Source organism: Dermacentor albipictus, chromosome 1 (assembly GCF_038994185.2).
Source record: "Dermacentor albipictus isolate Rhodes 1998 colony chromosome 1, USDA_Dalb.pri_finalv2, whole genome shotgun sequence".
NCBI lineage: Eukaryota > Metazoa > Arthropoda > Arachnida > Ixodida > Ixodidae > Dermacentor > Dermacentor albipictus.
Genome location: NC_091821.1, coordinates 422,434,365 through 422,460,569, shown reverse-complemented (window position 1 = coordinate 422,460,569; position 26,205 = coordinate 422,434,365). Strand labels below are relative to the sequence as shown.

At 50.1% G+C, this 26,205-nt stretch overlaps 2 protein-coding genes across 5 annotated transcripts in view; both read left to right on the top strand.

Annotated features, from left to right (window-relative positions):
• Positions 1 to 26,205, top strand: part of LOC135896859 (serine/threonine-protein phosphatase 6 regulatory ankyrin repeat subunit B-like) — a 90,874-nt gene that overhangs the window by 23,670 nt on the left and 40,999 nt on the right. For all 4 annotated transcript variants that reach the window (XM_065425366.2, XM_070532260.1, XM_070532262.1 and 1 more), the window contains 5 exons: positions 9,161 to 9,288; positions 10,444 to 10,683; positions 13,654 to 13,764; positions 14,512 to 14,644; positions 18,055 to 18,221. In XM_065425366.2, the coding sequence (XP_065281438.1) occupies positions 9,161 to 9,288; positions 10,444 to 10,683; positions 13,654 to 13,764; positions 14,512 to 14,644; positions 18,055 to 18,221 (779 nt within the window). The remainder of the gene's footprint in view (positions 1 to 9,160; positions 9,289 to 10,443; positions 10,684 to 13,653; positions 13,765 to 14,511; positions 14,645 to 18,054; positions 18,222 to 26,205) is intronic.
• Positions 2,261 to 6,501, top strand: LOC135896870 (neprilysin-21-like). Its single transcript, XM_065425376.1, has 2 exons — positions 2,261 to 5,010; positions 5,666 to 6,501. Exons 1-2 carry the CDS (start codon positions 2,353 to 2,355, stop codon positions 6,062 to 6,064), a joined length of 3,057 nt encoding a protein of 1,018 aa, XP_065281448.1. The 5' UTR covers positions 2,261 to 2,352; the 3' UTR covers positions 6,065 to 6,501.

Below are 26,205 nucleotides of genomic sequence, written 5' to 3'. Positions count from 1 at the left end.
AAGTTTGACCTTTCCTTGACTCTCTCTCTCTCTCTTTCTTCTTTCTTTCTGTATATATATATATATATATATATATATATATATATATATATATATATATATATATGCATGATGACCATATAGAGCCTGAGCGTTTCAATAACGGCCATAAGGCTAGTTTAGCTAAGCGCTTACTGTCCGCTCCGCTGAGACGCGTGTATACTTTGCTGCACTCGGCCGTTAAGAGGAAGCGGTAGTGCGCATGCGTGGGCACAACGCTTGCGCGAGCAGAGGCCCGTCGAGTGCATTCTCGTTCCGTTACCAAGCTAAGGGGAACGTGACTACGCGACAAAAATCCTCCTGAATTAAATCATCGTGTTCTACGTGCCAAGACCACGATTTCGTTGTCAGGCGCGCCCGTAGTGGGACGTTGCGGATTAATTTTGACCGCGCGTGGTTCTTTAAAGTGCATCCAATGCGCTGTACAAGAACGTTTCCTGCATTCCGCCCCCATCGGGACGCGTCCGCTGCGGCCAGGTTGGAACTCACGATTTCGAACTAAGCGGCGCAACGCCGTAGCCATTACGCCACCACGGAGGGTAAAGACTTTTTTTTAGAATGACGTTTCAACAAGCCCAAGTGCTCACAACTGTGACGAGGCTTCTACCATGGCCGTTGAATGGATAAAAAAAATGGCTGTGGCTTAGCTAAGGTTAAGCCTCGGATGCGAAGCATACTAGCCTTTATTTTAACGCGACAGCGTTAAGGAGCTCGTGTCGCAGAAAAGCCGGTGCCGTCGGCGTCGGCTCAGGCGTGCGCCGCTTGCTCAGGCGCACATTTCGTTGTCGCTCCGAACGCTGCGTTGCTCGACGCTCACAGCGTCCGATGCGGGGCGCGTAGTCGCTTACACCCCTTGGCGGGTCGACGGGAACGCTGTCGCGTTCCACTCTTGAAGGCGAAGCTTAAGCGTCCGCTTTTCAGCTGTTATGACGTCATATGGTAGCTACGCGGCTGTGCGCGGCGCAGCAAGGAAGAGCGTGGTTGTGCGGCTAGTATGCTTCGCATAAAACAAATCTAGCCGCCGTGCTCCTACGCGTGGCTCTATTGCAGTTTCGGCGTCTTTAGTGCACCGCGAGCCGCCCGCTTCTCTGCGACGAACGCTTATCGAGCACCTGAAACCATCATAGGTCTCCGCAGTGCTTTGGGTGCGTGAACCATGAAGGAAGTGCATTGCGAGAGGGAAACTATAAGCTAAGGAAGCATATATATATATATATATATATATATATATATATATATATATATATATATATATATATATATACAAAAATTTTCAGAATTGTCTACAAACGCGTAAGTGTTCTTTGGCTCGGCAGTTTCGAGATATTATTTTCCAAAGTGTAAGACGACATACACGGGCGTTCGAGTTACTTTTGTGCTTCAATGTAAAAAAAAAAAAACGTTTTCTTGAAGAAGTGGAACAAAGTGTGTATTTAGGGCAAGTTTGATGGCACATATCTCCACACTGGCGTCATTCTCGAAATTAATTCCAACCCGATACGCTTTGCAATGTCTCCGGCTGCAATTGGTGAATTGCAATATGTATCGTAAAGAATTATTTCAATAGTTAATTAGTGGATTTTCGGTAATTATTTGAATATATGTTTCGATTTATCGTGCAAGTAATGTCCGCCTGTCTGAAAAATCCAGCTCGAGGACTAGAATTACGTTATCTGCAACAGGCTTTTTTTTAAGTTCCATAAATCCTAAAAATGATCACAATGTGTGCTCAAAGCGCTTGTAGAAATATATTCATGCTGTCTTCTTTCTTCTCTTTCACTCTACCCGTCGGTGGGGAACTTGAGAAATGAATGGCTCCTTTGCAACGCATATATACTGCAGCATTATTATAGCAGAATTATCATGAACACTATCAGCTACGACAAACTTTGCGACTACTTTTTGAAAATTCATACTGGGGTCGTCTGACGGCGCGCGCAGTCGCAACCAGTCCCAGTGGATATATATATATTTTTTAACAGTGGAATCAATGTTTCCGTCATAACTAAGACTTCCTTTTCTTTTCGTAAGTCGCAGGACATTCGTGGACACGACCATTTCTTCCTTTCTTCTTTTACGTTTCATTTTTTTGTTGTTGCTAGGTGTCAATAATTATTTTTTATTGGTTTCTTCTGCTTCCCACTCTGTTCCATTCTTGGATTAAAGCCTTAAGCGGCGAGGATAAAAACGACGTTCGGGGTAGTGCGCGTGCTGCTTTCACCGCTGCTCGAGCCCCACGTTATCATCTTACCTGTTCAGGCCTGCAGCGCTCTCGCTTCGTCACGCACGTCATTCCTGCGCAGGCCTTTTCCTATGTACCCTTACGCTTCGACCGAGTTTCTCGGAGGTTCCCCGGGCCATTCCTGTAGAGAAGCCGGCCCGCCGACGTGGTATGGCGAAGGAATGTTTCCCCCGCCTTCGCCGTCGATGCCTTCCTGCCTGGTCTCTCCTTCTCCGTCGCCGCTGTTACCCGTGTTCTCGTCGCCGAGCCCTCCGTGGCCCACGTTCACGCCGAGCCTGACTCCGAGCCCGAACCCCACCGAGCCTTTTCCTTATCCGACGTCTCCGTGCCCGATGATCGTACCTTCGCCGCCGCTCCCGTTCGCCAGCGCGGTGCCGTATCCCATCGTGCCGCCGCTGCCTCCAATGCGCGACGCCGACAAAATGAGGTCGGATGTCGAGTCGCATCGGCCTCAGGGCTGGGAGTCGCACCAGCAGCGGCGCAGGAAAGCAGACAAGGGCAGAGATAAAAGCCGGCGCCGTCGCAAGTCACCGCCGTCGGCTAAGAAACACTTCGGTCAACTTCCGACCCGACGACAGCTTCGCGACTCGGACGCGACGCCCTCGTCGACGTCCATCGGCAAGCTGCTCGCCGAGCTCGCCGCCCTCGACGGCGGCGCAAGCGCGAGCACCGCAATGGAGCCGCCGCTACCGCGCAGCGTCAGACCCCTGCCGCTTCTCTTACCACGAAATGGGCTGAGCAGCCTGAATGGAGCGAGCTTTTTTCGCGTACCTCGCACTCGGCGACCGCGCGCCGAGGACGACCTCGATGACGGCGACTGGGACGTGTGCGCGCTGAACGCCTGCGTCCCCGTGGTGCTGATTGTGACTTGCGTGTTGCTGATACTGCTGGGCACTGCCAACAGGCTGCTCCACATGGTGTCCAACGAGTTTCCCATCGCCGGAGACAGAGCGGTGCATCGGCCGGCAGTCGGTCAGGGATCAAGCGGCAGTGGGGCCTCCGCACGGGCCGTCGAAGTGCCAGCGGTTGCCGGTCCGCCACCGACGTCGGCGTCCAGTGTCAAGCCGCGGGGAGACTGCGCCACGGACTCGTGCCTCTGGGAAGGCCAGTACCTCTTTGGAAAGATAGACAACAGGATTCCGCCCTGCCAGGATTTCTACGCGCACGTGTGCTCGGACAACTGGTTCAAGGACGCCCGGAACTTCAACTCTCACCCATTCGCTTATAGAGCATCGTCGGCCGTCATGTTGGACCTGTGGAAGCTACTGCAGAGGCAATCTGTCAACGAGAGCACGTTCACGAGCCACGCCGCGTTGATCTTGCGCCGCTGCGTCCCGGAGCCGAGTAATGACGCGCCTGACTGGAGCGTCCTGCGCAAGATATTCGCCGACCTCAGCATAGCCGAGTGGCCTTACGTCGACACACTGCCAAATACGGACATCCACAGTGTCGCGATGGTGGCCGACAAGATGCTCGGCTTGTCGACAGTCGTCTCCATGCGCCTGAAGGAGCGACCAGCGGACCACGAGATTGTGCTACACCTCGACTCGCCCCCCATACTTTTGCGAAGGCACGAGGACGTCTTCCCGGGCGAGGACCCCAAGACGTACGAAGCCTTCGTCGCCAGAGTTCTGTCGCTGCTAAAACCGGCGCGCTCGTACACGCGCAACCTCGTCCTCGAACTTGTGCGCCTGGAGCAGAGGCTGAGCGACGCGGCCGCCCATTCCGTGCGAAGCGTACCCGTGCTTCACGTCGTGCGCCCGATAATGCAGGTGCGGTCGTACTCTCACTGGAACTGGAACGTCTATTTCTCGTACTTTCTACAGGGCAACGAAGGTCGGCACTCCAACGCCAAGATCGTCCTGCTCGACGCCGTTTACTTCGAGCGGCTTTCGAGCATCCTGTCTCAGGCCAGCTCGAGGTTGCTGGCCAATTACATCGGGTACAAGCTTCTCGTGCATTTGTCACCGCTACTGCCTTCGAAGGCTGCCGAGTTCATGATCCCGCTGAGCCACCAGCACAACTCGGCCGGCGGCGTTCCAGCGCGCATCGAGGCGTGCATGTACCTGGTGGAGCGGCTGTACCCTTACGGCACGAGGGTGCTGGTCTGGCACTCGGTCCTTCACAAGATTCCCGGTCTCGTTGCCGGAAAGCTAATCGATGACTTGCACCAGCTGGAAGAGTTCGCTCGTTTCGAGATGAGGCAGAGCGCCGCTACGGCACCTTGGTTGACGCAGGACGAAGCCGACGTGGCCGTCCTCAAGATGGATCGACTGCAGACTGTGCTGGTTCCGGCGTACCGCGACTTGGAGCTTCAGTACCCGCTCTTAGATCAGCCCACGGTTCGGCTTTCCTCCAACCAATATGTGCCAGTACTCGAGACGTACTACAACCTCGTGCGCACGCTAAGGGCCCAGTACTGGTCGACGCCAAACCTGACTTGGTTTCAGGAGCCGCTGCTGCCGTCCGAGAGCGCGTTCAAGGCGGCCTTCTCGTACGACCCGAGCCTCAACAGGCTGTCCATGTCACCCGCAACCGTCGCGTTCGTGGCCGGCATATCGCGCAACCCCGACCACAACGTCGTGCCCTTCTTCCTGGGCCAGCTGCTGCGCGGCATGTTCTCGGTCATGGACGTGCGCGGAAGCACAGTGGACGCCGACGGGGAGTTCCTCGGCTGGTGGTCTTCGACGTCCGAGGACCGCTTTCTGGGTCGGGCCAGGTGCTTGCAGGCAAGCCGGCGTTGTATAGTATATGCACAGCTACTGCTGCGCAATGCAAATGTAGTCTGATCGAAGCCTGATCATGAGGCGAAGCTCGGCTAGCCCAGACGTTAATCTGCAAAAGTTCATTTCCAATCCTCTTGCTGAAATGTTTACTGACAGCAGAGACTGGTCGAGCGAATAGACTAAGCCCCCATACTCAGAAATGCATTTTAACTTGAAGCCCACGCTTGACTTGATACAAATGACGCCTGGTGTGACCGCGCTCAAGACGCTCATTATGTTTCCTTTGGTGCGTTCACGACAGGCGTCATTCAAATCAAACGTGGGAGTCAAGTTAAGATGCATTTCTGAATAGGGTGATAAAGGTGCTAAGACTTGTCGAAGCTGAAGGCGCAGTGTCGAATAACGCTTTATTCGTACATTATAATTTAGTAATTTAGAGATGATTCGCTTTTCTTATGATCTCTAATCATTTTTCATTGTTCACAAAGCAACAAATATATTTGTTTCTTACTCTTACTCTATAATTACTTTAAAATTAATTTTCGCAACCGTAAGACCGAACGAGCAGGAATAAATTCGTTATCGCCCGTGCATAATGAGATTATTACAGTTCCGAGTCCTTTCATCCGCCGCGTATGCTCGCCGACCCTGGCTGCAGGGCGGCTTCGGCGCTGCCGCCCGGCACTTCGTTCAGGACGACCTGGCGGCCTCGGTCTTCCTGGAGGAGAACGTGATGGACGGCGCCGTGCTGCGGCCGCTGTACAACGTCTTCTCGCGCGTCGTCAAGCAGCGCGCCGACGCGAGCGCCGCCATCGCGGGCCAGCCGCGCGAGCTGACGCTCCGGCAGCTCTTCTTCGTCAACTGGGCGAGCACGCTGTGCGAGCCACCCGCGACCCACGCGGCCGACGCTGTGCGCAGGAGGCTCCGCTACAAGATCGGCGTGCCGGCCAGGATGCGCGTGAACGTGGCGCTCTCGCGATTCCTGCCGTTCGCGGAGGCCTTCAGCTGTCCGCCGGGTTCGAGGATGAACCCGGTCAGGTCGTGCTCCTTCTGGTGACGACCATGTGGCCGTTCCAACGAAGCCCCGCAGCCTCAGCATTACACAGCTTGACTACGCGGGAAGACTCGATATGTTTTTTTTTTTCGCCCACTAATGCGACGGACGGCTTTCTTGTGGTGCCATCGGATCGTTTCGACGCGGCCGCTAAAGTAGCGGCCAGTGAGACTAACCGTGGGCGCTTGTGGCTCGCATTGCGTGCGTCTGCAGCCTGACTTGAAGCTCGCAAGGCCCAAATGCGGCATGGTACTGTGACGCAACGTACTGGTTTCGTTCGCTTTTTTACAATTTTTGGGAGCATTTTAATTTAGATATCGCGTTTTTCTTTACATTGTGACGTTTTCGCTGTGGACGAGTATCTATAAGCAGCGTACGTTCACCTGTAAAACCCATAAATATTGAAGAGGAAATGGCTTCGACCGAACGCCAAGGTGGTATCCCTGATGTGCTGGGTCTTTGCCCTACAGCAGGTCCTTAAGAAAATTTTCTTCGCACACATTGCTCACGAAAACAAAAGAGGTAGAACTTCGCTCTCAGAAGAAAACTTATTTTTTTACCACTGCTTCCCACTTTGTGGGTTCCGGCTGCTGCCGTATTTCCTATTAATAACGTAACTTGAGCCACTTGATATGATACGTGCAACTGGGCACTGCTACCGGGTGTGTGCTCGAATAGGCAACTTGAGCCATATGTGTTTTTACAGTCTTGGCCGATTCCTCAGAATGGGTATGTGTCACTAGGTAGTTACCCGAACAAGCAATCAGAACAATAGGCAAGGAGTGAATTGGGCAACGGGAAATTTAAGTCTGCTGCAGAGAAACGAAATCGGCAACAGAAGCAGTCGTTTGTGGAGCAAATTTAAGTCGAGCGTTAGTTGAGCGAAGATCGTTAAGCTATAGTACCTAGCAACAAAGGAGAGGCTGATACATTACGCACTAAACAACAGAAAAGAAGCTCTCTCCAGGAAAATCGACACAATTTATGCATTTACATCATTTTTGGAACTGGCAGAGGTGTTCTACCTGACTATTCGCAGTTTCTTTTACAAGGCACCGTTGTAGTATATTCCACCACTTAATTTTTGCTTGCAGATATCTCGTCCTGCGATATCTCCTTCGTTCTACATCTGCATCTGCAATCATGAATTCACCTTGCGCCGCCGTCCACAGCAGTTAGTGTCGCCGCAGCGCTGTCGTTTATACTGGTCGCACCAAGTTTCGTAACATTGGTAATGACACCGGGCTGCGGGGAGATGAGCAAGTGGCACAATGCCCACGCATACTTAGACAAGTCCCAGAGGAGCTTGTGCGTGATTTTTTTTATTCTTTTTTTTTGTTACTCCTCAATGCTTGCATGTGCCAGTCCATTTGGTCACCTAATGCGCCAGCCCACCATGCAGCGGAAACGCGTCGTTTCGGACGACGAGAGCCACACATTTCACTCAAGACGGGGAAGTCAGATATGCTGGATAATAACGAAGCCCATATAGTAAGGAAATAAATCGATAAATACATTCTCGTATTTTCTACGGTAAATTGTGCGAGAAAATTTATCTCTACAGTTGCAATGCGTTGCGATAATCAGTCGTTCACGCTTTTACGCTGAGCAAACTATTTCTAAGCGAAATATTGTAATTTCTGGGAGCAGCTGACTCTTACCAACTAACGAGCGAGGTATAGCAATTTTGCGCAATCTTACGGACTGCCATTGGCTAAACCCTCCATGCTCTTGCCCTTTGCCTTAACAATAAAGCTCGATGCTTGGTCGTTCTGTAGTCAGGCCACGAGTCCAGGATGTTGCACTTCACGGGATGTATTCGCCTAGATTTCGGTGAGTGGCTCCGGAACAGTGACCCGCCTCTTAAATTGAAGCGTTACGAGTAACAGCCGTGCGTGTGAAACTTTGTCGAGCAGAGACTGGACGTGTAGATTTCTGTCTAGGCTGCGATGTACACGCTGAAACATTATATTGACAAATCTTTCGCAACAGCGTTTCTGGCCATGACTACAAGTTTGTTACCCCAAGGTTTGGTTTGGCTTTGTTGTCCTATGGCGGATTCACTAGAGCGGATTAACCGAAAATAGGATGGAATATACAAGGCAGTATTATCTTGTCCAGATAGTAAAGCAAACACTTGTGGGAAAAAGTCAGTGGTAAAGGAAAATAACGTGATATACAAAGAATTTAACAAGAAATTGCCTTGAAACAAATATGATTTCTTCGATGGCTTATGTAACAATAATATATAATTATAAATATAATTTCTTCAAACATTCCTACGACATGCCCAATAAAGATGCTCGCGCCTCCATTCTTCGAGGAGTGCTGAACTAAGATGTGTGCGAAAATTCTTAAACGAAACTTCGCTTGGCTATTAAATTTACGAGAAGCTTCACGTACATTCCAACATGTGCGTTGGCCCTGCACAATTCTTATTCGCCTACTCATTAACCCGGATGGCGACAATTTTGAGTTTAATCTGCGATCCCTACATAGCGCAGTGATTGCTTTACTGTGAGCAGCGACCTGCAGGAGGATTGCATCGCTTCAGGTGCTGGCTATGGTGTTGGGTGGCTGAGCACGAGGTCGCGGGATCGAATCCCAGCCACAGCGGCCGCATTCAGATGGAGGCGAAATGCGAAAACACCAGTGCACTTAGATTTAAGCGCACGTTAAAGAACCCCAGGTGGTCGAAATTTCCGGAGTAGCCCACTACGGCGTGCCTCATATTCAGAAAGTGGTTTCGGCATGTAAAACCCCATAATTTATTAAACATTAGGTGCGCATTGCGATGTGCAATGAGTTTGACGTAGAATCAAGGCAAAGGGCGAAACGCACTTTACTGCCGACGATGACTGACTACACTGACTGAACTCCACATAAGGCTACGAGAGACGCCATACCGACGGACTTCGTATTAACTTTGACCCCCCGAAGTTACTCTTTCATGTGTCGTCGAATCACTCATTGGGTAGGTTTGCCAATGACATTTCGAACGCTTCGCGTAACCACTGCTTTCTACGAGCATCGCGAATACGTTACACTTCGAGATTCGCCGAGCCTTTATACGCGGGTCGCGTGTGCATATGTGCGCAGGCCTGGAAGTGAACTCCGCCAACATCCGCAAATGGATCGACGAGCAGGATATTCAGAAGCTCGAAGGCGCCGTGTTCGAAGGCTACGGTGAGAGACTCGCCAAAGAACCCTCGGTCCGGCACGAGCAGGTGGGTCTTTCTCGATGTCTCCTTCCGCACGGCCCAGTACCGATACGAATACGTATACTTCGGTTTGCACCTGATTGGTTAACTTTACGGCAAACCGGCACCACCTTGACAGTGAGAGTAATTGCGAATGCTACAGGGACAGCCGTTTCTGCTTTAACGCACATTCTTATCGCTGTTTTGAGACCACTGGCTTTGAAAGCCGTCATGTGTGCAGTAAAGTAAGGGGCTGAGCACCTCAAAAATTGGCGCTGGGGTTTCCTTTCTTTAGAAAGTCCTGTGGGGAAGTCGGTATTGCCCCTCGACATACAGTGTCTGCGCCTGACTGCCCACGCATAGCACGCATTCGAATGCATCCTGGGTGGCAGAGTGTGTGTACACTTGGCGTAGAACTCGGATTTCGCGGAGCACTGCCATACAAAGTGTGTAGTGCCGACTACGGCCTCGTCGCTGCATCGGGTGCAGCTGCCATTGTTCGGGTCGATGACAATTTTGTCGTGTGTGGAGAGGTCGGACATGGCCAAATAATTTATTTTCCCCGGAGACCTCCAGTTGCATCTGCGTGAAGCCAACCAACGAACCCTTCTTGTAGCAACCAAATTCAAATTTTCCACCCTCTTTATCTCTTCTGCCGGCCTCGACTGCGCGCTGCCCTACCATTGGACCTCACTCTGTAGCCGAAGTATGCCCTCCCCTCCTCCTACTCTCAAACACAACATCTTGTATTTGATCCCCAATCCGTGTTGCTCTTTTCCTATCGTTTAAGGCTACGTAGCCTAAACTTAACAAATATTCATTTAATCATGAATAATTTGTTTAACAATGTGTTTCATTGTGTTATTTGCGTTGCGAAATAACCCTATAGAGTGCCTTCTGAAAATTTTGCGTTCATTTGTCTAGTAACCCATTTTATTTATTTTTTTTCTCCTTTGTTTTTCTTGCAGCGGCGTTTTGGATGTATATATATCGAAGTTTTACATGTCCTCGCGCAATAATCATATCCATGCCACATCACCAGGATATAGAAGGGGACTTATTTACACAACACTCTTCTTGCTGTCAACTGGATTAGTATTACTTGGTGGATCAAGCGGCCACGGAGAACACCAATTCCAGGGATGTCCCGCTATGAACAAACCTCGATCACTGACCCCGCAGGTGGAGCAGTACCTGAGGAAGGACGTTCCGCGGCTGCTGGAGCGCATCCAGGCCATCCACCGCGCGGTATCCGACGACGACGTGCGCGCCCTGGAGAGCCAGCTGCAGAGCCCCGACTACGCGTTGGCCAGGGACCACCTAGGCATGACGCCGCTGCACCGCGCCGTCGTCCTCGGAAGGCACGATGTGGCGCGGCTACTCGTCGACCGCTTTCCCGAGACCATCAACGCCAGGGACCGGGTGAGTGCTCGATCCCCCGACGCGGTACGTCGGTCTTAATAAGACTAGCATCCTTAGGATACTTCGCGCACTTTCCGGGGTTGGTCGGTCGGGCAGGGTAGGGTCTGTCGGTCTGTCTGTCTGTCGGTCGGTGGGGTCGGGTCGGGTCGGGTCGGGTCGGGTCGGGTCGGGTCGGGTCGGGTCGGGTCGGTCGGTCGGTCGGTCGGTCGGTCGGTCGGTCGGTCGGTCGGTCGGTCGGTCGGTCGGTCGGTCGGTCGGTCGGTCGGTCGGTCGGTCGGTCGGTCGGTCGGTCGGTCGGTCCGGTCCGGGCGTCGGGTCTGTCTGTCTGTCTGTCTGTCCGTCCGTCCGTCCGTCCGTCCGTCCGTCCGTCCGTCCGTCCGTCCGTCCGTCCGTCCGTCCGTCCGACAATATGTATCACTGGTGTTAAGAATGGCGAGCCGCAAGGCAAAATTGCCACCCAATTACGACTGGGGGACAAGACACGCATCCCCCGCTCTCCGTCGCTGCAGCTAGGACGCGTTCGAAGAAGCGGGCTTTGTGCTGAAAACCGCCTCCATCCACCAGGCCCATCGCCGTTGTGACAGAACGAGTTCGGTGGGCGAACAATGGTGCCGGGGGTCTCCAGCGCAGACCTGATCTGCTACGCATGAACAATCTGCCGCGGGAAAGCCGTTTTATGTTGCTTCCCAGGCCTCGACCAGACGCAAAACAACGAGCTACCCACCATTAGCGCCGATACTTCCCGGAACGGCACCCCTCCAACGCCGGCGTCGGGCATCGGAACTGTTCTGCGGGGCGGCGGCAAGTTGGCGATGAGTAAACGAACAGTTGCCGCCTTGTATGGCCGGCGGACCGAGTGTATAAAAACTGCTGTTGTGCGAATGCTGGACACACTTCTCTTGAGCAGTCATGTTAGACTGATTCACTTCTCTCGTGCAGTCATGTTGGACTGACACTTTTTTTTCTCAAGCAGTCATGTTAGACTGATTTAATTTCTGTAAATAAACCCATATTCCTCGTTCTCGATGAGAAGCAGTTCTTCCCTTCATCAACGTCCTCAGCGTGGAAAAGTTGGACGACGGCTTGGGCCAGCTACCTTCGAATTCATGCCGGACTCCAATCTTGGCAACGGATCTCGAGCGATGGGATTGAGCCCCCAATCCTGACACTGGGTAGTCCATCGTGGAATGGGTAGCATATCGGGTTGCTGTGCTGAGGGAACAGTGTTTGAAACCAACCGTCTGTGCAACTTGGGTAACTGGATATTTACTAGTAAGCGTGTGCCGCTGTTCAACGAACATCTTTGACTTCACATTGGTAACTAGGCGTGTGCCACAGGGTGTGTTCCGCTCTACAATGACAAAAGTGATCTTTTAAATTGCTCCGATGCTCGGCGAAGTCAAGCCAGTGCCACGCGCGGCCCTTGAGGCGACGCCGCTTGATGGCGCAGCGTCGACAGTAAGAGGTGCTAGAGAGGAGTCCAGCTGCCGTACATATGTTTCGGCGTTTCCACTACTGTGTGTCGCTGCATTGCCTCAATACTAATACCATTGACGTCGACGTTCGTCGTAAGATGGGTTCTGCTGGATTCTTTTACTGTGAACTCATATCTTGCAAATATGGCTTCACTAAAGTGATTGCAGAAGGGATATGCTGTAAGAGTCCATCTAGCAGACTGCCCGTTTCGGCCGCTGCTGATGTGCTGATTGAATGGAGCTCTGCAAGCGTGGAGGAGATGAGCGGCCCCAGTCAGTCAGCGGCGGTCGAAATGGACAGTCAACTATGTAGACTCTTACAGAATACGCCCTCCCCCCTCCCCAGATCACCTACTCTGTTGCTTTATGTGGCGGGTGACAGTGAGGAAACGGTAAATACAAGTGTTTGATAAATCTATTCTGAAGTGCTCCAGCCGACTTCTTTGTTAGGTTCAAAATAATTTCAACAATGATGAATGTGTGAATTTGATACGGTGTACTTCATTTAGGGCGAATTAACAGGTATAGGTCGACCATAACCATGACATAGGTCGTTCTATAGACGCAGCTTTGTACAGTGCGTGTTCGAGAACGAGCAAGGTCGCTAAAGTCGAATGCCAGCAGCTCGATCCCGAGGCACACCCTTTTTCGAAAGTCGATCGGCGATTGCTCCGTTGCTACGAACTGTGCAAAAAAATAACTGAGAATAACATGAAATGCTGAAAAAAATTTCATTGGTCAAATATATGCCCACAAACTATCGAAAGAGTAAGAGCTACAAGCATGGTCTTTGATAGACCGTTTGAATGTCTGTGTTTAATATCGCTTCTAACATGAATTACGCAACCGCACATTTAAATCCACCCGGTAGAACCTACATAGTATGCCCAGTGGCGCATACTTGCACTGTGGGCCAGTCTTATGCTACAAAACTGTTGCAAAGGGAGGCGTCGCGCACGAGGGCGAGTAATACACGAGCTATAGCGCGGCAAAATCAAAGCACAGGATCAGCGTACATAACCGGTATTTCTCACAAAATAATGTTTTACATAGTAAACAGGACTAGCTGTTTCCTAAGGTCCGGCAAGTATGAAGATCAGAAGCCAAATGTCTCAAGTTTTCGAATGGCACAGCCAACTGTATGGCCATCTATCTGTGTATGTTTGGCGAAATAGGAGCGTTTAGTATTATTAAACTGTGCGCACGAAAATTTGTTGAGACAGAAATACTACTAAATGTGAGTAGTGGCGTTATTTTTTTCTTGACGGGACACATTTATACTTTTGTTCAGGTTGTAATAAATGCACTGCGCTGTACTTAATGCCTCTTTGCGATTGTGCGATTGATGCGCCGTTAACTTCAATAAGACGAGCGAACTGCTAACCAAAGTTACTAGGGAAAGTTTAAGGATTAATGAGCACACCAAGATTTTTGTGTCACAAGAGAACGAAAACAACCTGCTTATACGGCTCTACCCATTTTTTCATCGTTCCAGGAAGGACGCACGGCTCTGCATTACGCGGCGGCCGCTTCCCGAAGAAGCGGTCGCGCGGACATGTACCGACTACTGTTGCAGAACGGCTCAGACCCAAGGATCAGGGACAACGTGAGTCGTTGTTTCTATTTCCAGGCTCAATCGACCGAGTTCTGCGACGCCGTCGAAATTTTATGACACACGTGGCACGTGTCACAGTATGTAGGAGCAGCCGCGCGTAAGTATACCACAGTGCATCGGCGTTATCAGTGTTTAATATCAATTTACGGCTGATTGATGAGGCTTAACATATAGGTTTTGAGAGGTGCCGTAGGGGAAGGTTCCGGGTTAAATTTGACCGCTTGGCATTTTTTAACGGGCGCTCAACGCGCGGCACACGAACCTCTTTGTAATCGAATCCACGACCTCGTGCTCTGCAGCGGAACGCCATACCTACCGAGTCAACGCAGAGAGTATATGTTTGAGTCTAAGTAAGACCAATCTGCGTGAAAACCATATGCGTTCTTCGTTGTTAAAGAATGCAAAAACAGTGTGAGTGGCGTGGTCAAATCTGCTAGTGTACGACCACGCAGCTCCCTCTTTACGTAGTGGTGACGCCATGGCACCACGTTTACACATAACTGGATTAGAGGAGGCTGAATCGTGTGAACCGATTCTTCGTGAGCTATTTAATTGCACCCACCCTCTTAGTCCTGAAGCGCTGCCACCTACACAAACACAACGAGTGGATTTTGAACGAGGTTAACCAGCTGTTTACGAATATGTCAAGTTCACGTAAATCCATGCTGAGGCAATGTGGTTGTGTTTCAAGCAGTTTCCTACGCTTTCCGAGATGCAGCTGTTGATTTCTACGTGCAGAGGGGCAAGTCGTCAGAATACTACAAGACACACCACCTACAACTGGCTCCTGAGGTCGCCCAGATGAGCAGCAGTGCGAGAGACAAAGCCAGGAGTCGCTCGGAACCTCCGGGGTCAAGGCCACGGAGAAACTGTAAGTGCATGTGCGCTTCGGCTGTGCATACTCTTAGCAGTGAGCGAGCATGCAACCCAGTTTCCCGCGAATTATCAAAGTGATGTGAATCTCTGTACGGTATGCTGATCAAGGACAGAGGTGGAGTCATCACTGTAACCATCACAGTTCGACGACATGGTGCCAGAATGTACAGCTGTGTCGGTGATCAACATAAGCTGGGACGTACCCTCGATCGCTAAACTTTTCGGACCACGGAGCCGGCGAAATAACTACATTTTGTCGATAACAGCACGTCTTTCGTCGAAGTGAAAAATATTTACGTGCATACTTCCCTTTGCGATCATCAGACTGCACCGCTGACTTCCAGCTTCAGCGGCGAAGATGCGGTAAATTTATCTTCTTCTCGAATCGCGTGCTCAGAGAATTTTGCGGTCGGCTGTACGTCACGTGAAATGGTTTTACTTTCGGATGAGAATGTCAGCAACTTTTGGTCTCTCAGTAGTACCGCAGAGAAAGACAAACAAAGTACTCACAACTGGGTCTGTCCAGGTATATATATATATATATATATATATATATATATATATATATATATATATATATATATATATATATATATATATATATATATGTGTATATATACGGACACACTAAGGGGCTTCCCCGACTATGTTTACTTTTCAGCCAAATTTTCCTATCAGGAGGACAATGCCTCTGTAGGAAGGAATCAATTTTCGTTTTGCGAAACTTAGAACGAATTTATTGAAAAACATCTTATTTCACTAAAAGTGAAAAAGAGAGTTTTAAAGACTTGCAGATTGTACAGATTCGAAGGTCTATCACTCTAAAATTAAGGAATTGTACCTAGACAAATGTTTTTACGTCAATCTACAACACTAGTACCATGGGCCCAGGGGACGTTAAATTTATATCGCTCACAGTATGTTCTTGAAAAATTGCCAAACGTTGGTGTTTTAGCAACTGCCTCTGACTGACTTCGAAATGAGAGGCGTTTTTGAGCCATTTTAGCTAGGGCGATGAAGCTAAAGAATATTTCTGACAAACTTTCAAAAGGTTTTTCGCAAATTGAAAACAGACGTGTGCAACTACACCACGCACTTATTTCGGTATGAAATCCCCAAAATGCCAAAATTGCAAACAGCGAAAACGTTAATATTTTAGAGACGTTTTAAAACTAATCGTCGAAGATATTAATGAAAATACTGTAGAATACCAACCCAGGGCTGGTAAATCTAGCATTGCAAGAACATGTTGCATAACTTTATATATAAGTGGAAAATTTGTACCTATTTTAACACGCATGTATGGTCATGCCAACGATGTGTCTCGTTCTCATAATAAAATAAAAGTCACACCCACACGTATTTCTGAACTCATTCTTTTCATTGTTGTAAGGAGTGACTCAGGTTGTGTCCCTTTAGCTTATTTTTAGCCATGAAATGTTTTCGCGGCTTCTGCATCCGTATCCGTACGTTGAGGTTGCAAGCACGCGAGAGTGCGTACAGCAAGTTTTTTAAAGTCTAGTCGGAGGGAACTATTTCTGGCATTGATCCCTAATTGAATCTGCTATCCGAAATGCTCCCCGTGTACGTGAACGATGCACGAAGCTTGTGGGAAAGCGCAATGACGCCGCTGCAGAGGATGAACCAGCTGGGTATGTTCTGATGAGGACAGTCGCAAAACGGGCCCCGAATATTTTTCACTATCACGTAAGTTTTTTTTTTTTTCATTAGGCATAAACGTCCTTCCACACGGCGGAACTACGAGTACTTTTCCAACTCAACTGCTCAGAAACCAAAGTCTGGAAATTTTTTCAAAAACATGTTGTGGGCGACATAAAGTTAGCTTCCCCCTGGGCAAATATATCACTAGTGGGGTGCACTTATCGAAAACTTTTTGGCGGTATACAATACGTTAATCTTAGAGCGACAGCTCTTCGAATTTGTAAAATCTGCAAGTCGTTAAGACGCTGTTTTCCACCTTTAGTGAAATAAGAACTTTTTTTTTCAAGAAATCCGTGCTAGGTTTCACAAAACGAAGGTTGATTCCTTCCTACAGAGACATTTTCTCACCACATATAAAAATTTCGCTGAGAACTACAGATAGTCGGGATACCCTTTAGTCTGTCCTTCACTGTGTTTTGCCAAAGTCCTAGCTGAAGATGAGTTCTGATTTTGACCAACGACTTTGGCAACGGACACAATGAATTTTCGCCGAAAGCAGGTGGCGCGAAGTTGAAGTAAAACGGAAAGTGATAGACGGTCTAGAATCTGCTACCGTATTAATAACATTGACGCCAGTATGGCAAGCCCAGCTGCTTCGGGGTTTGTGGTGTAGATTACACCACACCGGTGCCTCACTGCCAAAATAAATGCAGTGTGTCGGAATTATACGTTACTAAACCTGTTTTCTAGACGTGAGAACTCTGGCCGCCACTGTAGACTGTCTTGCCAAAAAAATATGTTAATGCTCAGCATTCAAACGGCAGAGTCCTGTGGACTTGCCTTGAGCTTTGGCGCGGCCTTGTGTCTCCCAGCGTCTTTACAAAACCGTGGTATACTTTCTTCATCTATGAACCGAGTTTAGCGTGCGTTTTCCTCAGTCTTAGCTTTATGCTTCCGAATGCTAGGTAAGTTCACCCACAAGGCGACTTGGCGCACTGTTCAATGTAGTTTCCAAGGAGAGGTGGTTTCCCTGCAGATGCGGGATGTAACATCGTTCGAAAATGTTTCAACGCCACCGCCCTCGTCACTGCAGAGCATGCCAGTTCCTGTACAGCAGAACGATGGCCGCTCGCTTTCGCAGGCAGCGAGATTGAAGCTTAGGTTGAAGCTCGCAGCACGATAACACCAGGGAGCGCGGCGGAAATGCACAGGGGCTTGGCATATTCCAAAGGTGGCACGATAGCTGTGGCCTTCTTGCAACACTGAACCTCGTTTCTAAAGCATACAAAGGGCGCTCCGCGAGTGACATCGACTACAGCAAACCCTCTTTATTACGAAGTAGCTTTGGTCTCCATCTATCGATTGAATCAAAATTTCCTGTACGGTCCCGATCGAAAGTGTATATGTATTTTGTTTCTTTTACCGGAATATTTGAACTGCACTGGGGGGAACCCGCTAAACACGAGACGGCCGACACCCACAGATCCTCATGGAAAATACTAACGCTGCTTTGCTTATGGTGCATTTTACTGCACGCGTGTACGGTGTTTAAGGTTTTATCAACCCCATTAAACTACGCTTCACTTTCTGGGCATCTGTAGTGATGTCTATAGTTAGCTAGACGCCGCTACGCCGCTGTACATGTTATACGCAGCCAACTGTCGTACCGCTGGCGACAGCGGTGACGTCCGTCACCCGACGTCGAGCTCGATTCGGTGACAGGCTCGCTCTCTCTCTCCGCAGCTCACGCGTCCACGGCACTGCACGAGAAGCTGACGGCGGCGCTGCAGAAGGGCGATCCCGCTGAGGTCCGCGAGCTCGTGCTGGAAGGCCACGGCAGGCATCTTCTGGGCCGCACGAGCTGGAACGAGGAGGTCCGCCACCTGCTCAAGAGCTTGCCCCAGTTCCTGGTGAGTGCTCGTGTCCACCGTCGCTTCCCCACCGAGTGCATGGCGCGTCATCGTTCGTGTACCTGTTAAAGAAGCTTCAGAAAAAAAGAAGTTTTACCGGACCTGAATAAAGTTCATCCTACCATACCACACTGTAGCTCTGAGAAAAATGTAGCAACAACTCGCGCAAAGTGTCAACAAAGTTCCAGTTTTTTCTTTAGGGCCCTCTGTGCATGCTTCGCCACAGTTGCCAGTGATCATTTCTGTTAGGCCGCTCATCTCTCGAACAGGAAGAGTGGACGGCGTAGGGCTGCATGATTGTTTTGTATATACTTTTGAAGTGCCGCTAGTTGCACGTGCGTTTTGTGAATGGAGAAGCGTCCACCCCCCAGCGCCTCGGGCGGCAAACGATTCTGTTTGTGAGGGGTCGGACGGCCCGCGTGGTGTCGGTAACGAGCCGAGGCGCGCGCCGCCGCGGGGGGCGCGGTGCAGAGGCGCAAAACGGATTCGGAGCAAATGCTTTTGCGCGGGCTTTGTTGACATTCCGCCGATGGTCATAATAGGGCCACGCGGACAAAGCTCGAGCGGGACGGTTGTATACGCGACGTTGTGGCGCCGGCTCTTGAGTCCCCTGCTAATTGGAGACGCAGCTGCTAGCAATGTTGACCACGTCTGGCGCGTACGGAGCGGGGGGTTCGCGCCCCTCGCATTCGGACGGCAGCCACGTGCATCTTGTTTTGAGCGCTGGGGAGAGCCCGCTTTGTGTCGTGTTGCAACATGCAGTGCGCGCCGTAGAGAGGGGCGCGGCGTCGTTTGAAGAGCACCCGAGTCCGGATGCCGCCAGCGGTAATTAGTTTTCTACCAGGAAAAACCTTGAGGGGGACTACGGTACGCGGTGTTGGGACACCAGCGCCCGAGCCCCCCCTTGCTGGCTAGAAACGCCGCTGAGGTGCGAGATGGCCTCAATAAATCATGCATGCCTGGCGTGTTTGACGAGGCCGTCACTGACCACGTGGAAATAGGAGGGGGAGAGGAAGATGTGGGAAGAGGGAAAACAGGGTGGTTTTCCAATAGATTCACTTATGAGAGTAAGCCCATCCCTTTGGGTTGTGGCTTAAGAAACTGTCAACTCTCATTGGCAATTGCTTCCGTGGGATGGGCTAACGACCCTACCGCCCTTTTTCTTTGTCTCTTTCCCCTATAACAACCGAGACGAGGTGCTTGTTCCTCAGTCTAGGCTGTAATCACTAAACCTGATAGAACAGTAAGACTCCGTACGATGCAACGCTAGTCTGGGCCGTAACCACTTAGTGGTAGAACAGTGAGACTCGGTTGGTCGTATGTAGTGACAGTTGTCCTAGGCTCTAACTTAAGAAAAAGTAGAAGAGTAAGGCGCTGTTTACTTGTGTGTTTTGTATCAGTGTTCTTTTGCTCACTGTGTATTTGACTGTGTAAATATTTCCGTTACAATATATCTTCAAGTTTTGTTACCTCCAACCTGCCTCCTGCTTCATCAACGCCGATAAACACCTTGAAGAGACTTTGGTCGACTTCAGGGAGAAAAGAACAAATCATCAAAAAACTTAACTGGCGCAGTCGACAGGATCGGCGAACTCTACAACATCGAATCCTGGACCAGTGGTGAAGGGATCAAGTCATCCAACGAGCACCTCCTGCACCTTTGAGAAGATCCCACAGCAGCCAAGCCCGGCACCGTGGAGGAGATCCGAAAACGACAGTGCATTCAGCAAAGGGTGAGCAGGATTTCTTGCGTCTTTCTCAAGTTGGCATGGCAGTTGATGTGTAGAGAAAATGGTGAGGACACGCAGGGGCGCAGAGACAATGGAGTCTAATGGAGTTGAGGGTGCGACGGTGGCGGAAATGGATCGGAATCGGGAGTTATCAAATGACGATAGGCTAAATTCCGATAAGTCAAATGAAATGAGAGAACCCAGTCAGAGCCAGGAATTTTCGCAGCAGGCATCTCAGCCTTTGCAAATTCCGAATGATACAAGAACGCTTGAACTTGAAATTCAAAGGCTCAATGCTCAGACTACCTGTATACAACTTCAGATTGAGTACGAAAGGCTGTTGCAGGCAAGGACGAATGCTGAACGTCTCAATGGGACGTCGTCCAGCGCTGAGTCGGAGCGGGGCGATCGGAGGCGAATGGGCTTCGACTCCGTCGCGCAATGCGCAAAAGTGCTGAAAGGGTTCCGCCTGCCGTGTGACGCGGATGTACCCTTATGGTTTGAGGAGGTAGAAAGACTTTTTGCTACTTACGGGGTACCGTATGAGAGTCGTGTGCATTTAGTCATGCCAGCTCTAACTGAGCGCGTTCGCTACCTACTGCGTAACCTCAACCAGGAAGAGAGTACAGATTACGAGTCAGTTAAACAGGCAGTGTTGATGGAACTGAAGCTTTCTCCTGCAGAGTATCTGCAAAGGTTTGAGAGAGCAGTGAAGCGGAAGGAGGAAACGTGGTCACAGTTCGCGTCGCGAGTGAAAACGTATTTTTCCTACTACCTTCAAGTAAGAGGAGCCGACACTGTAGAAGTGATGGCAGAACTCATGGTCGCGGATCGTATAAAAGCGGGCCTTAGTATAGAGGGTCTTGAGTACGTGAGGCTACGAGAAGGCGAGGAATGGCTTAAGCCGCCTGAGATTGCCAAAGTACTGCAAACTTTGGAACAAGCGAAAGGCAAAGGATATGCCTCAAAGCCATCAGCGGCAGAGATGGGGCAAAAGCCGACGCGAGTGGCGAAAAGCGCCCTAAAGTGCCACGTATGTCACAGCTCAGGCCATTTCGCTAAGGATTGCCCGAAGTCTAGTGACAAGGGAAACCAGCCAAAGAAGGCTACCGAGCCAAGGCCGAGGGCACAAAGGGTGGTGATAGTCGACGAGACGGGAAGTGGGACACCTGATGGAGTCCTTACTGCAAAGGTAGAGGCCTTGAAACACAAAGGTGAAGGCATGACTAACCTACAGTTGATCCCGATCTCATGCGGAACCGTATCTACAGATGCGATTCTAGATACGGGGAGTGAAATAACTGTCATACGCGAGAGTCTGCTTCCGCAATGTATTGTGGAGCCTTCAGGCACGATACGATTGGTGTCTGCATTTGGTAAAACTATTGAGGCAAAGCTAGCAACGTTGCCGGTAAAGTTAAATAGCCCGCAAATGGCAGCGGAACCTCAGAACGTTGACCTACTCTGCGCGTTGACTAATGAGCTCGTCGAGGGCACAGATTGTTTGTTGACCAAGGAAGATTGGGAACATTTATTCAGGGCCAGCAGCTCTCTGGAATCCATTGTAGCACCGGCCGAGCCTACTCAGAGGATAGAGCGATCAAATGAGAAAGCCGAGGTAGTGGCCTGCAACGTTACTTTGGAGGAGGAAGGCGTTTCTGGGGAAGTTGAGCTAATTTATGATGAGAAGGATGAGTCATTAAGCCAGAGGGGAGAATTCCGCAGAGCGCAACTAGCTGACGCTACCTTAAAGAAAGGTTGGGAAGATGCTCGGAGTGGGAAATCCGGCATGTTCGTCTCTGATGGACTCTTACACCACTGGGACTCAATAGTAGGCACCCGAGTGAGACAACTAGTTGTTCCCAAAGACAAGCGCAGTGAGGTGATGCGTTTAGCTCATGAGTCACTATGCGGAGGGCACCTAGAGCCAAGGAAAACTAAAGTGCGTATTAGGTGTAATTTTTTTTGGCCTGGCATGGAGAAGGAGGTATTAGAGCATTGTCGTTCATGCCATGATTGCCAAATTCGCTCTGACAGGCGTCGCACTGACAGAGTACCTATAACTCCTCCCACTAGGCCAAATCACCCTTTTCAAATTGTCAATGCAGGCATCATTGGACCCTTGGACAGACCGTCAGCGAAAGGTCATAGGTACGCGCTATGCTTGGTGAACATTTGCACAGGGTGGCCAGAGATTGTCCCACTGCGCTCTTTGACAGCTAAGGCGACTTGCGACGCGTTGATTGAAATTTTCAGTCGCACTGGCGTTCCGGAAATGATCTGTTCCGACCAGGGCACTAATTTCAAATCACAGCTCACACAGTCGATGCTCGAGAAATTAGGTTGCGCACCAAGATTCTCAACCCCAGAACACGAAGAGAAAATAGCTGCAATTAAGAATGTGGCGACACCACGCACTAAAAAGGAGCTACGCAGCCTGCTAGGACTGTGCGGCTACTATCGCGAGTGCGTCCGAGAATGTGCAGAGGTGGCGAGCCCGCTCACGCGGTTAACAAAGAAGGGGGTACCCAATAGCATACCCTGGTCAGAGGAAGCTCAGACGGCGTTTAAGACACTGAAACAGTCCCTGTGCGAGGCCGTGGCGCTCAGCACTCCAGACCCATCTGAGCCCTACTGGCTTTTCACAGACGCGTCAGCTACGGCGGCGGGCGCTTGTTTGGCGCAAATGACAGCCGAGGGAAAGGAGGGGCCTATTGCCTTTGCCAGCCACCGCTTCACGCCGACTCAGACGCGATGGTCGACAATTGAGAGGGAAGCGTTTGCTATTATATGGGCCTTAAAGAAGTTTGACTACTGGCTTTTTGGTGCCGAGATAAACGTTGTTTCCGACCACAATCCATTGTCGTACCTTACAACTTCGACTCCACACGGGGCAAAATTGACAAGATGGGCGCTGGCTTTACAGCGATATCACGTGTCAGTGCGACATCGGAAGGGTGTCAGTAATGGTAACGCGGATGCTTTGTCCAGGCTTCACAACAGCTCATGGAAGCCAGCGTAATACTATAGTGCCATGCCAACTGGATGGGCGTGAATGTTCCTGCTCACTTGGCGCTGTATATTGCGGACTTTGTGAGTGCCGATTCAAGACCCAGAGACACTAGAGTGCTCTTACAGTTTGGAACTGCAATCGTGTACTTAATAGTTTGATGACATGTATTGTGTATTTCTTTTTACTCTCTTCTTGCTTTGTTACTTGAAAGTGTTTGTTCTTGTGATGTAATTAGGCTAGGGTGTGGTTAGAATGTTCATTACGTAATCGCGGCAGTGATTTATCGTATCACTGAGCGAAAATCAGCCCAGTATACTCTTTAGGGGGAACGTGTTAGGCCGCTCATCTCTCGAACAGGAAGAGTGGACGGCGTAGGGCTGCATGATTGTTTTGTATATACTTTTGAAGTGCCGCTAGTTGCACGTGCGTTTTGTGAATGGAGAAGCGTCCACCCCCCAGCGCCTCGGGCGGCAAACGATTCTGTTTGTGAGGGGTCGGACGGCCCGCGTGGTGTCGGTAACGAGCCGAGGCGCGCGCCGCCGCGGGGGGCGCGGTGCAGAGGCGCAAAACGGATTCGGAGCAAATGCTTTTGCGCGGGCTTTGTTGACATTCCGCCGATGGTCATAATAGGGCCACGCGGACAAAGCTCGAGCGGGACGGTTGTATACGCGACGTTGTGGCGCCGGCTCTTGAGTCCCCTGCTAATTGGAGACGCAGCTGCTAGCAATGTTGACCACGTCTGGCGCGTACGGAGCGGGGGGTTCGCGCCCCTCGCATTCGGACGGCAGCCACGTGCATCTTGTTTTGAGCGCTGGGGAGAGCCCGCTTTGTGTCGTGTTGCAACATGCAGTGCGCGCCGTAGAGAGGGGCGCGGCGTCGTTTGAAGAGCACCCGAGTCCGGATGCCGCCAGCGGTAATTAGTTTTCTACCAGGAAAAACCTTGAGGGGGACTACGGTACGCGGTGTTGGGACACCAGCGCCCGAGCCCCCCCTTGCTGGCTAGAAACGCCGCTGAGGTGCGAGATGGCCTCAATAAATCATGCATGCCTGGCGTGTTTGACGAGGCCGTCACTGACCACGTGGAAATAGGAGGGGGAGAGGAAGATGTGGGAAGAGGGAAAACAGGGTGGTTTTCCAATAGATTCACTTATGAGAGTAAGCCCATCCCTTTGGGTTGTGGCTTAAGAAACTGTCAACTCTCATTGGCAATTGCTTCCGTGGGATGGGCTAACGACCCTACCGCCCTTTTTCTTTGTCTCTTTCCCCTATAACAACCGAGACGAGGTGCTTGTTCCTCAGTCTAGGCTGTAATCACTAAACCTGATAGAACAGTAAGACTCCGTACGATGCAACGCTAGTCTGGGCCGTAACCACTTAGTGGTAGAACAGTGAGACTCGGTTGGTCGTATGTAGTGACAGTTGTCCTAGGCTCTAACTTAAGAAAAAGTAGAAGAGTAAGGCGCTGTTTACTTGTGTGTTTTGTATCAGTGTTCTTTTGCTCACTGTGTATTTGACTGTGTAAATATTTCCGTTACAATATATCTTCAAGTTTTGTTACCTCCAACCTGCCTCCTGCTTCATCAACGCCGATAAACACCTTGAAGAGACTTTGGTCGACTTCAGGGAGAAAAGAACAAATCATCAAAAAACTTAACTATTTCCAAGCGCGTGAAATGCATTACCTAGTGGTGCAGCGTCCAAACGGTCTAAAACAGTCTGTATACCGGCGTATGCATCGAGTAACATCATTAAATTTATCCGGCCCAAATTGAACGCGTTCCAGCCTTGCCGCATCCGTGTACATATCACTCTCGAGCGACGCCATCGACGGTCGACGATAATTCCGATTCCCGAAAGCGTTTGCAATACGTTGGTCATTTCAAGGTCGGTTAGAGCATTTTCTTTTTTTCTCCTACGGTCGCGGATGAAGCGTACACATATTGAAACACAGGAGAGCAAATATTACGAAAACATGTAAATATCGCTTTCGAAATAAGCCAGAATTGTTTATACCGGATCGGTGATTTGCGCCGAAAACAACTGCGGCAGTCACATTGCCACGCGTCGTTCTTTCACATTTTGGCAACGTTCGTTTTCTCTGTGTTGCCGCTGTTACCATGTTTTCTCGCAGCGCAAGACGCGCCTGTAGTATCCGAAAGCGTTCTTGCGTTGTCTCCTTTAGCGAGTGAGGCGCGCGTCTGATCAGATTGTGCGCGCGTCAATAACACAGCGTGTCTCAGCTATCATACCTCACGTTCTTTTTTTTTTAAAGATGGGACAATCTACACGAAGATAACCAAGTGCATATTGTTCACAGTCGAGTAGAGCAGCCGCCAGTATTTTGTTGATGTCATTCAATTTAATAATTAGTTGAAATTAGCTCATTTGTTTATTGCTGCTCCGAATGCCGTGCTGTCAATGAATAATTTCTAGGAAAATGAAAGAAACTTAAAGCTGGCATGCTTTCAGCCAGGTACTTCTTACCCGTTTATTATCTTTTTTTCGACCTATAAAGAGCGCCCGCTAAAGATGAGAAATATCACGTGACTAACCGTCCGCCCGCATCAAAAAGCAGCGCCCTCAAACAAGCGCCATAGCAGTTTGTGCCATAGCTGGCGCTCCATCTTGCGCGCCCCGCCGGTGACAGCACGACGCCTTGTAGTAGATCAGGAAAGAGTGCCAACAACTCCTGTGGAACGGGTCTGAGGGCTCTGCTTTTTGATGCCGGTGGACGGTTAGTCACGTGACACTTTTTTCATTTCATGCCTGCCTTTTTTATATCGGCCGGAAAAAATAAACGGGAAAAGGAAGTACCTGACTGAAAACATGTCAGTTTTAAGTTACTTTCAAATTCCTACAAATTCTTTATTGACAGCACGGCATTCCGAGCAATAAATAAAAGAAAGTAAGCTAATTGCAAATAATTAATGCATTGGATGACACCAGAAAAAGAAATTACTTGCGGCTGCTCTACTCTGCTGTGTACCGTATGCACTTTGTTATCTTCGGGTATGATGACTCATCTTTTTTTAAAAACGCGATACATGATAACTGGGACAGCCTGTATATAGTGTTGTTCCATTACCGAATGTATGCGAGCACCGATGATTACGCTGGAATGGTGTTGCGCTGCTAAACATGAAGTCGCGGGATCGAATCCAGGCAGCGGCTGCCGCATTTCGATGGGGGAGGAATGCAAAAACGCCCGTGTCCCTTGCAATAGGGGCACGTTGAAGATCCC